Source organism: Pinus tabuliformis, chromosome 6, assembly GCF_031772625.1.
Source record: "Pinus tabuliformis cultivar Carrire ecotype Pingquan chromosome 6, CPIR1, whole genome shotgun sequence".
In the NCBI taxonomy this organism is placed as follows: domain Eukaryota; kingdom Viridiplantae; phylum Streptophyta; class Pinopsida; order Pinales; family Pinaceae; genus Pinus; species Pinus tabuliformis.
This window is the reverse complement of record NC_142292.1, coordinates 494,891,859-494,910,194: the sequence shown is the minus strand read 5'-3', so window position 1 is coordinate 494,910,194 and position 18,336 is coordinate 494,891,859. Positions and strand designations below refer to the sequence as shown.

At 36.5% G+C, this 18,336-nt stretch overlaps 1 protein-coding gene across 1 annotated transcript in view; it reads left to right on the top strand.

Annotated features, from left to right (window-relative positions):
* Positions 1-18,336, top strand: part of PSD1 (phosphatidylserine decarboxylase 1) — a 380,407-nt gene that overhangs the window by 97,868 nt on the left and 264,203 nt on the right. Inside the window, exons 3-4 of the mRNA XM_089418442.1 lie at positions 13,877-13,930; positions 14,132-14,197. Coding sequence (XP_089274568.1) covers positions 13,877-13,930; positions 14,132-14,197 — 120 coding nt within the window. The remainder of the gene's footprint in view (positions 1-13,876; positions 13,931-14,131; positions 14,198-18,336) is intronic.

Below are 18,336 nucleotides of genomic sequence, written 5' to 3'. Positions count from 1 at the left end.
TTTCTTACATGCTAGATTAAGGTTTCGAAAATCGACACAAAGTCTTATCGTACCGTTCTTTTTCCTAACAATCACCAGGTTGGAACACCATGTTGAATGCCTCGTTTGAGCGATAACTCCTGCTGCAAGTATCTTTGAAAGTTCCTTTTGAACCAAAGGGGCTAACTTAGGATTAATCTGCCTAAGCTTTTGACGAAAGGGTTTAGCATTTTCATCTTTCAAAGGGATAGTGTGTTCCATGAAATCCTCCCTATAACCTTTCAACTCATCATAAGAAAATGCTAAAACATCCTGATATTCACGAAGTAAATTGGTTAACTTTTTTCTTTCCTCAACACTAGTACCCTTACCAATTTTAACAATCTTTGGATCCCCAGGAGTACCAATGTTTATCTCGATGTATTCGCCTAGATCCATTTTATTTTCCTCTTTCAACTTTGTGGCATCATGCCGATCAAAGTGTTGTTCTAAAGCAACCACATTCCTAGGAGTAGGATTTATGATATCTTCATGATCATCAGATCCATCCTCTTTGGAATCTATCGAAAAATTTTCAAACTCATCCAAATTATCAAGAAAACGAATCACTTGCTTTTCATCATTAAAGATTTGCCAATGCTTCGAGTTATCTGGAACAGACGGTCTAAATATAACTTCCATTTTGATCTTATCCTTTATTAGCTCATCAGACAATTGCAAAGTAGAAGCAGCGACGACAAGTTCATCTGCCAAACTATTATGCTCTCTTGGGATTGCCTCAAGGTCAAGGGCATCAAAGTGTTTCATGGTATCCCATACAACATTTCGATAATTCCTTAACCTTTGATTTTTACGTGTAAATTTATTTTTAAGCTGCATGATAATTAAGTCAGAATCCCCCTTAATGCTAAGCAACTTGATTCTCAAAGCCTTTGCCAATTCAAGACCCAACAACAAAGCTTCATATTCAGTGATGTTGTTGGTTGCTTCAAATTCCAATCGATAGGCAAACTTGAAAATATGATCAAGGGGAGATTTCAAAACTATACCCGCACCTTTACCATGTCTAGACGATGCACCATCAAAATACATGTACCAAACTTTATCATTGAGATCCCTAATCTTTTTATCGACCTTATCATCAGGAGGAATTATGAAATTAGACATGATAGCATAATTCCCAATGTTGGATTGTTCTTTAATTATCTCGTTATGAGGTCTCTTAGGATCTTCAACATGGAATTTTCTCTCGGGCTCTCTATTAAGTCTCACAAAACCATCACCTCTAGGAGAAGGAATCATAGCATATGACCAATTCATTTGAATACTCCCTCCTAGATCAGAGGCCCATTTTCTGGATAAAAGCATACCCCAAGCATCAGGCACATCAACAACAACAATGTCCATAACAATCATGATGTCTAGGTAAACTGATAAATGAACTTGTAAATCCTTGATTAGACCATGAACTTCAATCTTTTTAGAATCCATGGCGCATATATTGTAATAGGGTCTAGAAACTCTTAAGTTAAGCTGTTCCATGACCCTCTTAGTCATGACACAAGCTGATGCACCAGAATCCAGCATGCAATTATTCAATTTATACCCATTAACCATCAAAGTGATAAAGAAAGGCTGATGATCCTTGTTCTCTGAATCTAAACTTTGCAAATATATAGGAGCATCGTGGAAGTCAACTTCCGGGGTCTTCTGTTGAGAAATATTTGCTTGAGGACCTTGAATAGCTTTTAGTAACTTATCTCTTTGGGAAGGGATTTTCGCAATCTCGGAGACAGGAACCCAGATTTTCGCATTGTTAAACCAACTTCCCAAATCGACATCTAATCCAGAGTTTAAACTTGGGTTAAAGGTTCGAGGGGGAATTGGATTCCCGCTCTGATCTTTATCTCTTCTCTGATAAGTCAAACCTTTGTCTCTAGCAATTTCCATGACTTGCTCTGGAGAGGGTTTTTCGCCATATAACTTAGCCAAAATGTCATCTTCATTTTCAAGGTTATTTATACCAAAAGCTAACGAGGGATGCATAACATCTCGACTATTTTCCTTAACCTCCATCCAATCGTTCATAGACAAAGGAAACTCGTTACCCACTACATTTATTTGATCACCCGCCCCAAACATTCCATTATCCAAAATTCTTCTAACGATGGGACAAGTAGCCTCCTCATGAAGAGCATCACAAACCCGACAGTAAGGCGGAGCATTATCGACCAAATTAGTAAGCGGATTAGGAGGTCTCTGCTCACTAGATTGACCCTTCTTTTGCCAATTGTTATTTCTATTATTATTATTTATGGGCTGGAAATTTTGCGTTTGCGCTCTTTCCATTTGGACCAACCTATTCTGCAAAGTAGCTATCTCCTTAGCATGGTTAGATGTTAATTTCACTTGATTAATTTCCATGCTTTCGATCTTTTGGAGCAATTTCTCGACAAGCTCGCTATCAGGTTCTTGAACCTCTTTTCCTTTAGGTTCTTTCAATTTCGTTGAATGCCTATCAAAACCTGGGATTTCAGACTTCCCAGATGCTGCCTTATCCTTTTCAAGCTCTACGGCTAAAGCTTGACAATCCCTATAATCAGGAAGTTTAGCACGTCTCAACTCATAAGAGGGCTTAGGGCTAAAGGCATCAATATAAAAATCTCGAAGAGATTTGTCGGTAGGTTTATAATCTTGAGGTAATTCCTTAATAATATCATTAAACCTTTTGTTAAATTCTTCAGCGGTTTCATTCTCTCTCTTTTTGATTATGCTAATAGCTTTCACGAGGTGTCTTCCTTCTCTCTTATCTCCATATTTTTCCTTAAAGGCATTAACTATCGATTGCAAGGAATCAAATGAATTCCGAGGCTTTTCTACGAACCATTCGTGAGCATCGCCCTCCAAGGTCAGAACAAAAAGAGTCATTCTAACATCTTCATGATTAAAATTAGCAGCCCTTGCGTTCTTACCCATCCATAAACTAAAAGCTTTTAGATGTGAATTAGCACTAATTGCGTTATTTCCCAGAAGAAAGGCAATTTATCGATCCCATGTGTTGGAATATCATTAGGATAACCTTGAATGTTAGAAAAATCGCAAGGGGCAAATATATCCATGATGTCGTGCTCGACCGGGTTAGTAAAAAGGAAATGGATATCAGTAGGGCTTCTTGTCCGAGATTAACAAGAAGTGTATGAGAAGAGAGTTTGTGTAATCGCACTCTGAGAGCCCTTTCAGAATCAGGAGCAGGATTAACCAAACTACTTGGATGTCTTCTAGTATACACTCTTGCAGAGGATATATGAAGTGGAGTCGCCACTCGGACAAAAAGTGTAACACGGAAAAACTCGGAAGGAAGGAGCTAAGGATAGGAAAGGACGAGAGGAAAGAAACGAGACGAATGTCGAAGGAACCAAGGACAGAAAAAACTTTATCCCCGGCAACGACGCCAAAAAATGTTGTCGCACAGAGTGTCTAGGCACCGTGACAACGCTTAGACCGGGGGCTGTCACCTTGATCCCCGATCTCTCTGTTTAAGCTGTCTCCCTAGGCTAAGGGGGGTAGACCCTATGGGATAAAAGAAGACCAACTGGTAATCAGCTGGCTTGGGAGACATAGCGAGGGAAACAAGCACTTGATTGATTTTAAAACTTGATTAGATCTTTAAATACTTAAGACCAGTGCCTTATGGAGTTGATGATTATCAACTGTTACAGAGATATGAAATTTGTAATTCCTTGGCTAATAATCATTTATCATCAAATAATCCAAGCAATGATTAATTTCACCAGATGCAAGATATTCAATAAATGCACAATGCTTTGACAATGTTCCAACAATTAAATTTCTAAAGCTTAAATACTTGAAACAATTACGAAATTTAAAAGCTAAGTATCCACAAAAAAAATGATTATGCTTGGAATTCCAGACTTGAAAAAATTTATCGTTTTCCAATAGTTAAACTCCAGATAAAAAATTTAAGCACTCTTAACATAAATCTTTTCTTTCAAAGCTTAGCCTTAGCACAAAATATACCAAAATCATAAATGTGACAATTCTTAGGAAGATATGCTAAGACTAAATGTGACCAAAATAAATTGATTTTTTTTTTTCTTTTTTTCTTTTTTCTTTGTGTTAATTTGTTTATAGATTAGATGAAAATCTAAACAAAAAAAATAAATCAAACCCTAAAATTAACTTAATATGCCTTTTTTTATATTTTCTTATTTTTTTTATATTTTTTGATATTGTGACTCCAAAGTCACAAAATAAAAATTTTGTATTTAAATGAAATGAAATCAAAAATGTTTTTTTTTTTGGTTAATGATTTTCTTTGAAACAAAATAAAACTCAAATCTAAATAAAACAAAGAATAGTCTAACTCTTTTTTATTTTTATTTTTTATTGTTATTTTTTTATATCAAAGCTAAAATGAAATATATCTAATTCTAAAACTAAAATAATAATCTAAACTAAAATCTATCTAAATGAAATCGAAACCTTAACAAAGGTAACTAAATTCTAAACTATATAGAAATAAATAAAATCTAAATTCTAATTAAAATTTTCAAAATACTGAAATCTGAATATATGAAACTAAAATGAAAATTGCGCTAACCCTAACCTAAATAATACTAACACATCAAAAAAAGGTGTCGACGTATGTTTGTTTTTGCAGGTTCGGATGCTCGACGACAGAAGGAGGAACAGGACGACGACTCGATGGCAAAGGGAGTAGCTGAGGATACCAGAGGGAGTAACGCAGCGCAGGAATGGAATACATGGGCAGAGGGAGCGAACGACTATGGAGGAATGGCAGGATCGAGCTGCGTAGGGACAGGATGATAGCTGTAGAGGTGTGGTAAAGAGTAGTGGATGATTGCGTGGGTTCTATGGCTGAATGGAGTTCGAGGAATGGCAGTGGACGCGTGGAGGAGGCAGCGAGGGAGAAGGCTGCAATGTAGAGATGGGGAGCTGAGAAAAGGAGCAATGGCAGCAGCGCATTGATGAGGAGGGGGGCGCCGAAGAGAAGGGTTTGCAGGTGGAAAGGAGATTGCAGCGATGAAGTTGCGTGAAGAAGGAGGAATGAGCAGCAGATGGATTAGACGTAGGCAGGAGTAGCGGAAGGGTTTGCAGATCCGGACAGCATAAAAAATTTGAGATTTCCTGTCAGAAAAAATCGACTTTGGGCAGTAGAGAAACTGAAATCGGAGATAACAGACTGGTAGTCCAAAAATTTTAAATCCTTCTTGCTTCAGATTGCCTGATGGAAACCCTGAATAATTTTCAAAATCTATACCTGCAATGATAAAAGCAAAATGCCCAGAAACAAAATAATAATGAAACCTTAAAAACCCTATCAGAAGAAAGAAAAAGAAATTATTATTATTATGACTTATTAAAGCATGGGTTTCATGCTTGGGTCATCATGTTTTAGGTCAAAGTCCCCATTGAGGAATTCTAGGTTTTGTCTTGAGTCATTAGAGTCATTGTCCATTTAAAGAGACCCTTCTTGGGCTTTTGAATCATGTAAAAAGAATTAATATTGAGTAAAATAAGTCATTTGTCACCTCCACACCAAGTCAGCCCTTACCTAATCAAGTCGGCCTACATGAGGGTAATTCAAACTCCAGAAGAGGCTATATATACAAGCAGTTTGATTCATTTGGAAGACACACTCACATAAGTTCTATATCCAAGAGAAAGAGGCAGAAGAATACGAAATTGTAGAAGAAACAAAAGGAGATTTGATGGGGAAGAAAATCAAAGTTTTTGGGTTGTCTCTCTCTCACACGTGTGGATTCACTGAGCTATTTGCTGGAAGGTCAAAGATACTGTTGGGTCGAAGTTCTGCTGCTGGGGAAGTCGAAAGTCTGCTGCTGCTAGATCAAAGTGACTAGGTCGAAGTTGTTGCTGGAAGGTTGTCATTTGAAGAAGAAAGGAAGGGCTGACTTGGGGATTGAAGGAAGTCCGTGTCTACGTCACGGAGTCTTGGATCATCTCGTGAAACTAATAAAGGAAGAGTTGTTGATTGGGTTTTCCCATAGATAGGGGTTTTTCCCTAGCTGTTTGCCTCAATCTGGGGTCTTTGATCTTCTTGTTATGGTTTTGGTAATTGCCTGATGAACCAAGTTAAAAGAAGAACAAAATAAAGTTAATAAGAACATAAGAATATCAAAAGTAATTATCAACATAAAGAAAATCTTTCCGTCTTTTTGATTTTCTAACACTCTTCATTTACATATTGCTTAAAAGTCCCTTCATTTTGATTGTTTATTTCTCTGACATCTTCCATAGGGAACTCTATTTCTTCATCATTTCTTACAATGTTTATCAACAATGGCTCATGGGAGGGAGGGGAGAGACGGGCCTCTTCCTTGAAATGTTTGCTACTAAATAGTCTGGTAGCCTTGTCCATCTGAAGCTCACTTGCATTTAGATCTGCTTTGGTGAACGATCCATCGATACCTTCACTAGAGGACATGGTATAGGTGTCAAGGAAGTTGGGATCTTCCTGCTTGCTTTCTCGATATCTTTCCTGAATTGCAGGTTGCAAGGCAAGTAAACTTAGAATGGAAATCATCACATACCCTACAAAAATATTCATTGAATCGCAAAAGGGTGTTGCTGGATTGGAGGCTTTCGACCTTGGTATTGGGGTTTTAAGATAACTTTAGGGGGTAAATTATTCCTAGGTTGGAAAGACCATTGAGGTTGTTGAGCACATTTCATTTGAATTATCTCATTTTGTATGTCTTTCATAGTCAATTGCATTTCTTTCATTTGTTGGGTTAGGATGAACGTAAGATCTTCTGAGTTGGAATTTGAAACCTTTTCTTTTTCTTAAGGAGCTTTGATTTGCGTTTCAGATTTAGATTCAGGGAGTAACCAATTAGGTTTCTTTGCTAGGTTCCAACTGTCGTCTATGTATTTGGCACTCGTCTTAGCCGCGTTAAGAGTGTTTGGTTTAGCTAGATTTAATGTAAAAGCAAAGTTACCTTCAAAAGCTTGTAGATAATAAATGATTAGAAATTTTTCAAGGGGCTTGGAATCTTTAGGCATATCAGTAACAAACCTAACAAATCCAACATTAAATTCATTGATCGTTTCGTTTTCCTTTTTTTTAATGCTATGCAATGCATTCAAAAGAAATCAAGAATCCCTTGTTTTTGACCATTTTTCATTAAATATAGCTAATAACTAAGCATAATTATTTATACCGTTATCAGGCAGACTTTTAAACCAACTAGATGTCTCACCCTCTAATGCAAGTAGAAAACACTGGATTCCTAGATTTTCATGTTGTACATTTAATCCTCCCGTGAAACTATTAAATGACTATAAATTGTTTAGCAACCATGGAATGATCTCCATTGAATTTGGCTAACTTATCAAGACCACCAGGGACATCATGGGATGCTAATTGAGTCAAATTAAGTGGTTTATATATATCTCACAACCAAGGTAGAGCCATTGTGTTAGGTTGGTTTAAGTTCTAATTAGTTGTACTTAGGTTTGAAGATTCATAAATTAAAAAAAATTCCCAAGGTGCAAGTAAAGCAAATTTAGATGCAATTATATTTTGTTCCCTAGCTAAAACTTTAGATTTCCTTCTTTGGTCAAATAATTCGGGTTTGGGAACAAACAAAAACTTACCTTGGGATGAAAACCTTATTGTGTACCTCTTTGTATGATTGGGTTTTGCCAGAGCACCCTTAGTTGGAGTTGCTAGATGAGACCTGCAGATTTGGCCTTGTTACCTGCTCATATGCATATGGCAGGGAACGAGGACCCCATTGCCCCATGGACGACGCACTTATCAAATATTTTGAAGATCAAAAGTCCAGTAGGGCATTTCTGCCCCTTTTTCTCTCTCCTCTTCTACTTTCTTCTCTCAAATTCCATGCCTCTGCGGGGAATTGTAATAAATGAACATTGACATGATGAGCTTATGTAACAGACTTAGGAAATTTGGGACTCGGTTACTAAGTGAGTCCACTCTAGAGTGTTTTTTTCACTTGACTAATTATTTTTGCTCTTCAACGATAAATAACTAGTTGAGTTTTTCCACTCACATACCTCCAAAGCTAGAGTATGGCTTAATAACTGGGCCTTGGGTTGGTCCTAATGTTTAGGGTAGATGTATATTTCCATGCTAGGTCCTATCCAAAGTCTGATAAAATTTGACTAGGTCTTTCTAGGATTTTTTTAAATAATTAAACATTCCTGCATGACGTGATTTTAAATTATTTTTCTATGTAATAATGTAAATAAGTGGTATTAGGAAATATTGGGGGCATGTGAGAGATCGAAATTCATGCTCAGAACCCCGACATTATCCTAAGACCCACTTTGGGGGTCAAAAAATGATTAATTCCCCATAAAAACCCACTTTTACTAAAAAGTGAGGAGAAAAGGCACAAAAAAATAAATTAATAAGTGGGGGACACATTAAAGTGTTTCCAAGTCAAGGGGACAAGTTGAATCGCTGGGTAGTCAAAGTAGAGTTCCAGGATGATTTGGTAGCCGCATAAGGCCCACAAAATGAAGCCCAGCTCAACTACCTAGTATTCCGAGTCAACATGCAGTGAAAGGGGGGCCTGAGTTGCCACTTAGGCAGGCTGAGATTCCTCTTTAGCATCACATATTTTCTATCAGTTTAAGGGGGGACATCATTGCCACTTGAAACAGATCTTGTCCTCCACCTTTCCCCACATGTTGGCACACATGGTCAGAGATATCAGTTAGTTGTTATATGTTGCCATTTTAGACAACTACGTAGGCAGTCAAGGAGGATACTCAACACAGGTCTGGCACTTTATCTGACAGTGGTTTTCCCCGTCTTTTGAACTGTGAGTTAAGTGGGGGATGTGCTCACACTTATCCCCACTCCTCCACACTTGTCGATAGTCAAAGGAATATGCGCTAGCAGTTAGAAGTATGTTGCCTCTCTCAAACTCCAGTATGAAGGCCAACAAAGGGTACTTGACAACCATCATAGAGACACTTGGGCAGTCTCTTCTACACTTGGAAGTTCGAATGGCATTGGGATTGTCAATTCATTGCCACTTGTTTGATCACTTTCGCATTGGGATTCTCCCCAAAATTCCTATAAATTTAACCCAACTCTCATCGTCAAAAGAGGGTAGGAAGCTTGGAGTTTGGGTATACTATGCTAGAATTTGTACTCACTTTTCATAATAAAAGCAGGACTTTGGAGATCTAACGGTGTTGATGTTGTGTTCCTTTTCCTTGCACACTTGAGGTAACATTGTATTTTATACCAATGGTTTACTTGCTTGCAAATATTTTATATCTTACTTAAAAAGGGCATTGTTGTCTAAGGAAGAAAAGCTACAAGTATTTGTAGTTTTTCTTGGACTTGCTTATATCCTAGGTTCGATTGAGATGTGTGTTTTCGGTTGAGCAACATGTCCAATGTTGTCATCATATGAGCAAGTTCCCTTTGATGCTAATATTTTGTATTGGACAGTTGTGGTTAGTGTGATGTAGGCTACCAAGAGGCTTTTGAGTTGGGGACGTTTTTGGCTAAAGTAGCCACCTCTAAGCTTGTCAAGGGACACACAACTCAGTTTCACCTAAGGATCATTCAAAGGACTCCAAAAGGGATCAAAAGGAAGGCTTTCAAGCAACCCCAATATTCCTTTTCCTACCTTCAATCAATAAAAAAATTTCTTTGGTCACTTTACTCATGAATTTATTGAATATCTAGCTCTTAGGCTTCTTGATTTAACTGCTGTTATAACAACAGTCCTATTTGCTCAAGAGAAACCAAGTTTAATTGGTTTTTCTTAGGAAAAGTAGAGTAGAACTTAATTATTTAAATTTGGCTTTGTTACTAAGTATTAGATCTAACATATGTTGGGAGTTTTGGTCTATTTTTTTCAAGCTTCTTGCCACATTCTAACTTGTTTTAGTTTGCCAAGTTTTGACAGTCCTAGGCTAACACAAGGAGAGGTGCTGGTCAGTTGTGCTCATCCTTGGAGTTTGAATCACCATAAAGGATATCATTGGATCACTTTTGTAAAACCAACAAGTTCTTACCCTATAGGCTATAATCCCCTTTTTAAGGGGATTTCTCCATTCAAAGGGATTCCTTTTTTGTAATTTATTGGTTTTCTCCTATTTGTTTGGAACGGAGCTTTAAATTCTTCCTTTGGTCTTGATCTCATCTTATGTGAGAGATCAAGGCAAACATTGTAACTTTCCAAGTTATCTTTCATTGTAACTTTTGAAGAAGAATCTTTTTATCTTTTATAACATTTGGAAGGAGTACTTTGTCCCTTTGACAGATTTCATTGTAAACTCCTTTCAAACTCACTCTCCATCCCTCATTCTATAAAAGTGATTTAATAAAGCATTGATTTTTCCTTGCTACTTAAGAGACTTTTCCTCGAAGCACCCCCCTTCCCCATTTGGAGAAGAATCTTGTGTGATGCTTGAGTGGTCTTCATTCTTTCTCATTGCTAAACTAAAGTAGAGTAGACTAATCAACTAAGTGCATCTAATTTCATTTTGCAAGCTATTTCCATTACTTCATGCAATTTCCTTACTTGTGCAATCTAATTTTTCCACTTCATTGTACAATCTAGTTGGCTTAGTATCTTTTATTTTCTAATTTTACTTTACATTCAAGTGATTCGACTCTCCAAATTAGTTAGTTTTGCCTTAGACTTTATCAATTTACGTCTAGCTTTGCTTTTTGAATTAGTAACTTAGGGATCCTTATTGACTCCTTATTCTGAGATTGGGGCCTTGATGAGGATAAGGTTTGGGGAAGAAGTTCAATTGAAACTTGTTTTAGATCTCACAACTAACCAAACTTAAAATAAACCAAGAGCATTTCACTACAACTATCTTGCAACATTAGTGCTTTAAGTTTTATTACATTTTGCTTCCTTATCTCGCAAGGTTTATCTATCTTTAGAGCAATTGTGATTTATTTCAAGTACAGTCAATTTATTTACTTTGAAGCATTTACATTGTGGGTATTTGAGGATTTACTTTCTTTACATTCAAAGTTATCTTCTCTTACTTGGATTATTTTGTTTTGCAAGTATCATACGTATTGGCACTGGTCTATTTGCTTTATCTTGCAATGTCTTAGATGGTCACTATTATCATGGTCATGGAGTTTATGTTTTGAATATATTGGTTGCATTTAATATTGTGGATATATCTTGGTCTTACATTGTCTTGGATATATCTTGGTCTTATATTTTTATTTTGAGGAATATTTCAAATTTCACTTAAAACTCATTTTTTATTAATCCAAAAATTAATATTTTTGATAAATTTCTTTAAAAAATTGACTTTGACTTAATCACCAAGGTCCAAGGGCTCAATTTTTCTTAAAATATCCATTTTTCCCTTGGTGGGGGACCTCCAAAATTTGACTTTTCTTTGACCCACAATTTTTTTGATTATTTTCCACTTGGAGAAAATTTAATTTCTCTATAATTATTTTTGGCTCTAAATTAATTAATTTTCTGTCTTAGGATTTACTTTTAATCTAGCTAGAAAAAATAATTAATTGACACGAGAAGGGATTAATATTTTTTCCACCCTCAAATACTTTAGCCATGTTGTCTAAATATAAGGGACTATGCACTAAAATATTTTTTACATCACATATTACAAATATTTCAATCCTCAAAGGGGGAATGCACTTTCATTATAGACCCTCAAAATAATTACCCAATTCTGCGACACAATATGATCTAGTATAGACCAAGTGATCTATAATAAAATAATTTAGCCAAATAGCTTAAATTATTCCCAAATCACTTTTACAAAGACTCGATATAACACTAGGACTCACCTAAGACTTTGTCAATGAATTCTACATTAGATTTGGGGTTTAAACTGGAGGAAAAAATCTGCCGATTATCCGTGTTTATAAACACATAATTCAGTGAGATTAAAAAACCTCCTAGGATGAAATTTGTCGCCAAAATCAAAGGCTTACCTAGGTGTTGTTACAAAATTAAATGGCCATACTAGCATCATTTACATTATATCTTGCAAAAATTGGGTTTACCACGATATAACAATTGGTTGGATGATGATTCTGATCTTTGAGAAAAAAATTGTACACCACTTCTTGGACTTGTGACAAAATGGGTACAACAGGGAGCATGGCTCTGTGGTTCAGGGGCATCCAAGGGAGCTTTGCATTCCCAACAGTGGCAGGGAGTGCACAAAAAGTGCCTGAAGCACGCTCCCTGGATGCTGCTGCTTGGATTGTGGTTCTGGGGTGGGAGCGCCCCCTAGGAGGATGCTCTTGATAAACACTAACACAGTCATTTCATTTGAAAAATAAGCTGGCAATTTCATTAATTTGGTTTTCAAAAGCACGGGTGAACTCCAAATCTTCGCATATATGCATCTTGCAAATATATATTATCCATTCTTGAATAGGATGATGTTGTTCAAAATGCAAGCATTGGTTGGAAAGATGCTTGGATACAACACCGCCATCGGGCACTGCGACCATGGATGTCCCAATCTTTTCAAATTGTTGATTACCACAGGGAGTGAAGAACAGTCTTCTCAGCTACTGAATAAATTTTCTCGCAACAAATTAGGGCTGGACATTTTATTAAGAATGTGCAGCAAATCAGGCTATACCGCTTCATCCATGGGTTTTGGATATCAACCCCATAACTTAACTCATGACCCACTCATAATGTCAGTATAGCTAATCATCATATAATCTACCAACCACATGCTCTATAAAAGTAAATCAACTATAAGACAAAGTATAACATAGTTACTATTTTTAGGGGCACCAATTTCTAGATTTCCACTAAAATTCTATAAAAGGTATTTCCTCACTATCAGACAATCTATATAGTAATGTTGTTCATCATAATCATTTTTGGTTTCCTAACATGTTTCCCTGACACAAATATGCAATGCTGCAATTCTAATTGATGGAATTTTTTGTTGATTTTTTGAGTGCAATATATATACAAGCACGGATTTCTGAAAATTCTGATAATTACTTCTAATGATATAGTTCTTCTTTTAACAATTCCAATTTATCATTAAGCAATTACATGTTGGAAATTCAACCATAAATCATAAGGACAGTAAAGCTCACAATATGCACAAAAGAGAACACAAGATTTATCCTGGGAAAACTCACTTAGGGGAGAATCCCAGCAGTCTTTTTCTTAGAGAATTTTTTCAGTTCAACAAGAGAGACATCTAATGCTGCTAGTCAACTACGTTAACAAGCTAATGGACAAACTTGGTGTCCAGCCCTCAAGTCAAGTCAAACAAAGTCAAACGTATGCTCTTCAAGTTTTCAGCCTTCTCAGATCTACCCAGAATTTCGGCGTGCCCAGAAAACTGCCCAGAAATTCGGCCTATCCAGAAACTGCTGCTCAGAAAAGTCACACGCACAAGTTCTTGGAGAGAGAAATGCGAGCTAGAGAGAGATATCCCTGTCCTCTTCCTCCTTCCTTCGCTTGGATGCCAGAACTTGTCCTCTTGATGATGAGATCGTATGGTGCCTTTGTGGAGTAGGTCGAATGCCTATATATAGTGGTCTGCCTGTCCAGAATGGGTGTGTCTCTTCACTGGGCCGACTTGACTTTCTTGGAGCCAAAAATTCAAATTTCAAATTTCGAAAATTGATCTTTTCTGACATGAAGAATATATCATATATAAATTCTTTCAAGGTCTAAATATTGAAAATAACATTAAGAACATGTCTTACAATTTTTTTTACATTACAAGAGCAAAAATAAAATTATGAAGACCTACCATAGCTACAAAAGTTCAACAATTTTTTCCTGCTTTTTGTACTGGAATTTTTTAATGCAATATGCTCACTTTGATGTGGTTTTGAGTGCTATATTCACAGATGGAAGAAGTTAGGGAGAAAGGAATAGAGTTAGAGTTCTCGCCTGACATAAAAGTAAGTCTTTGATACAAAATTTCTGACAATATCTGATTATCTTCAATTTTATTGACTGCTTATTTTCTTATTAAATTCTTTTTATGAAATTCTTTGTCTAAGAGAAGCAGATTTAACTTCTTCTCAGGAACTGAAACTGGCAAGGCCTTTCATTAATATATTTCAACAAATTTTGTTTGCTGATTTGCTACTTATCAACAGGCAGCTTTCTTAAAGATGGTACCATTGCGCTCCATTTCACGTGCCTGGGGTTTTGTCACAGCTGTCGTAAGTTTTTATTTCAACAAATCCCTCCAATTTCCAAAGATAGTTGTATGTGCTGCCGCTGAGCCAATTTTTCACAAATCAATTGTCTTCTGAATAATAATTTACTCTCTTGACAAGGAAATGGACATAACAATGTGTGCATTGTGTGTTTTGTTAACATTTTCCTATGGGTAAAAGTGCAATATTTATTTAATATCTCCTGCATAAGAAAAGAAATGGAGAAAATTTCGGCCAAGGGCATACCTTCAGAATTTTTATTACTAATAGACATTTTGTCTTTCAAAGTAACTAAAAGATCATTGGTCATTCACAGGGCTTAGTTGCTGGTTAACTACTTTGTAGAAATTGGACACATCAATCTGCAGACACTGCTAGATTTCAACAAGTTGTGTAGTTGCTTGGAAGAACCTCCCTAATGATTTGATGTTTTAATCGGGGATTGAATTTCTTGTTTCCATGACATGCTTGGTGAGGGTAAGGTTGAGAATGTTGTTAGTCCTCAAGCCATAAGTATCAAGAATCTAGTTTCTAAGTATAGATCTGGCACACAGGCATTACTACATTGCTGATCTAAATCACAGTTTTAGTAAATCCTATCTTTTTAAGTTCTATAGTTGTGCTATACAATGGGAAATTTAAGGAAAGTTTGTAACTTAAAAATATTATAGATGGGGATTTTTGTGTAATTGTTGATTGTATGGAAAATTGATGGGAAGGAGGGAGAAGAATTTTAGTGGAGGATCCAGTTTGTGGTTTATTATGAATTTGTGCCTGTATCAAATGATAAGGTTGAGCGGGCTTGAGAAAATGCTTCATAAGGAACATTTAGGACCAAGTGATGGTTTTGTGGTTATTCATAAAATCTTGTCCAACTTTGCAATGATATTGGTTATCCATGATATCAGAGGCCATTTTCTTGACTTGTGGAGGCATTTGTGACTTTTTGAGGTTAACTGACATGTTCCAAAGTCTTGTTATTGGTGCTTGGTATTTTTTCTTTAATTGAAGAAAATGGTGAGTCTCTCAATCATCATGCTAGACCTTACAAGTTCAATGGTCACAACTTCAATGTATCGAGGCAAACACTTGAAGCCATTGTCCAGCACATGTTTTTGTGAGGGGTGGTTACAAGGAAGGAGACCGGAGATCCAATGAAGGAGGGGGTCAACAAGAGGATACAGAGGTGGTTTGGTTAATAGAGTTGTTTGTTATGGATGAGATGCTCCCAAACTTCGGGATCTAGAGGATGCTTGTAAAGTGTGTACATGGGTGAAATAGATGCAGAGAACTTTCAATAGAGGTAAGGGATTTTTACCTTAAGAGCCTACTTTTCTTTGTGATGATGGAAGAGACTGATTCAATTTCAGACCACTTGCTGAAGTTTAAAGACCTCTGACACTGATTGTTGGCATTGATAGAGTGGTAGACCATGAGGATTTGATAGTTATTAGTTTGAAATTCCTACTTCCATCTTTCGAGAATTTTGTTGAGACATTGACTGTTTCTTTTGAGTCTGTCACCTAATATGATGTATGAGTATGATTTTGAGCACCTTACTATATGTGGCAGATATTTGTCGATATTCTAGACTTATGATTGGTGTGATCTAGGGACATTTTATCAACGGACCCACTTTTTGTAGTATTACTCTTCAGGTTCTATTGAATTGACTATCTGCTCAATGGTTAGGTGTGTGACGTATAGAGAAAGGTGGATAGGGCAAAGTGATTGGTTTATATCCATGGGTGTTGGCAGTATTTTACTATTTTCAGTTGCTTCATATTCAACATTGTGTTGCTGTCTTGAGATTGTATCTTGTTTAGCATGAAGATCATTGGTTTAGAGTTGTGGTGATGGTTTCATTGTTTGATTTAGTGGGGTATATCTCACATTATTCCCTTCTCCTATGTGTCAATCATCACTTTTTCACATGGTTCTAGGCATTATTTATGGTTTGATATGGGTTTGAGCCTCTTTGTGATTGCCCTAGGCTATTTGGGGGTTATTAACACTTGATGCACTTTATTATGATGAAGACTGTAACCTTTAGAGGAGCACTCTCCTTGTGGACACATGTTGAGGTTGACTATAGTCTTTTAACAACTACTTTGACGGTGACCACATATCAATGAGATGGAGGTTTATTGCTTGAAAGGACTAGATTATTGGGCTTGATTTTACACTTTATTTAGATTATTGTAGTGTGGGTTAGGGTATGAGGTGGAGCACTCACCCTCCTGGCACATATGTTGATTTTACTCACCTAATTTATCGCTGTTTTATTACTAGGTGTTGGGGCTGCTCCCTCTTTTTGGTTGTTAGTTGGATATCTAACAACCTTTGCATGTGGATTGATAATGGTTTGACACCTTCTCTATTTGATTTAGTTGTTTGCACATTATTGGGAAGATTGTTACCTTGGAGACTGTGCCTTGGGGTTGGTTATGAGGTTGCGCTAGCATTGAAAGTTATTTTTGGCATGAATCTACACTTGGCATTAAATCAATAGCCTATTTTGATGCAGTGTCACAGGGTTCGGCGAACTTAAACCTTTAGGTTTGAAATTCGGCGAACCTCAAAAAAATTTTGAAATTCGTTCAGGTTCGCCGAACCTGAAAGTCGAACCTGTTCGAACTCGAACCCCATTCGAACTTGAACCTGAAAGCGAACCTTAAGCCGAATTCAAATTTTTTTTTGTTAAGGTTCGAATTAGGTTTGGCAGTTATTTGGCGGGATATGTGAGTTCGTCTGTGATGCCACTAAATTCAGCTGGATCTGGGGATTACCACCGCTGGATATGTGACCACCTGATATGCGAGTTATTAAACTGGAAATGCAAGTTATCATGGTTACGCGGATTATAACGGCATAATATGCAGATAATTAAATTGGAAATGCGAGTTATCGTGGTTATGTGACCACTCGATATGCAAGTTATCAACTGATAGGCGTGTTATTAAACTGGAAATAAGAGTGGTCGTGGTTACGCGGATTCTAACGGTAGAATATGCGGATAATTACCCTAATAAGCGGGTTATCAACTGTTGCTATGTGTACTATTCCAGGATACGCGGATTATCAACTCAAGATAATCATATAATTACGCTGATATGCGCCTTTTCTGTCAATTTATGCAAGTGATATATCTTTGTAATCTCTGCACAACATGCGGATTGTCTCTCGTTGTGCGAAATATTCGTGTGATACACGAATTATCAACCCTAGATATGCGAGTTATCAGATGTTACGTGATTTATCACCAGAATACGCGAATTATCATCTAATAAATGAGTTATCAATGGATACGCAGATTATCATAGCAAGATAAGCAGTTCAATACGCTGATAAATGCGTTATCTCAGTTATTTATGCGGGTATTTTCAGCCCGAAATGCTATTAATCACCGCGTATCTCCCGGATATGGAGATTATCTGGCAAGTGTGCCAGTGACCAGTGTCCGTTTTGCTAGTTTTTCCATTGTGCCAATTCTCCGTGCAATTTATGCGAGCGATCTACAATGAGTTCTTAATATAGTTGTATTGTAATGTGTATGTTTAAATTTTGATTACGTTTTAATTATGTGATTTTTTAAAAGATTACTAGTATTTGACATTCATTTAAATTTTAAAAACTGAAAATTATGTCATTTCCTTTTGCAAACTACTATTGTGTATGTTTACATTTAACTAGATGTTAGAATGATTACATTATTCATGTATGTTTACTAATAAGAATTTGTATTCATGTGTTTATGGATCGATTTTTGAATTTTTTATTATTTTGTCATATATATATATATATACATATATCTATATTGAAAAATATGTATAGTCGAACCTAATGTCGAACCTCATTCGAACCTGATCAAAAAATTCGAATTCGAATCGAACTTAATCGTTGTTGAACTTGAACCGTGTGACATTGTTTTGATGGTCGATCCACTTGATGGAGACCTTTTGAACACCTTGCATGTTTTGGAGGTCCACACATGCCACTTGGAGATTGATTTTTGCACACTTTGATGGAATTATTAGTGGATCGATTTCATTTGGAGGGGATTTAGGAGGACTTGGAGGTTTGACATGGGTTCTCAGCGATTTGGAGGAGGCATCCCACTTCATTTCACTGATTTTGATGGA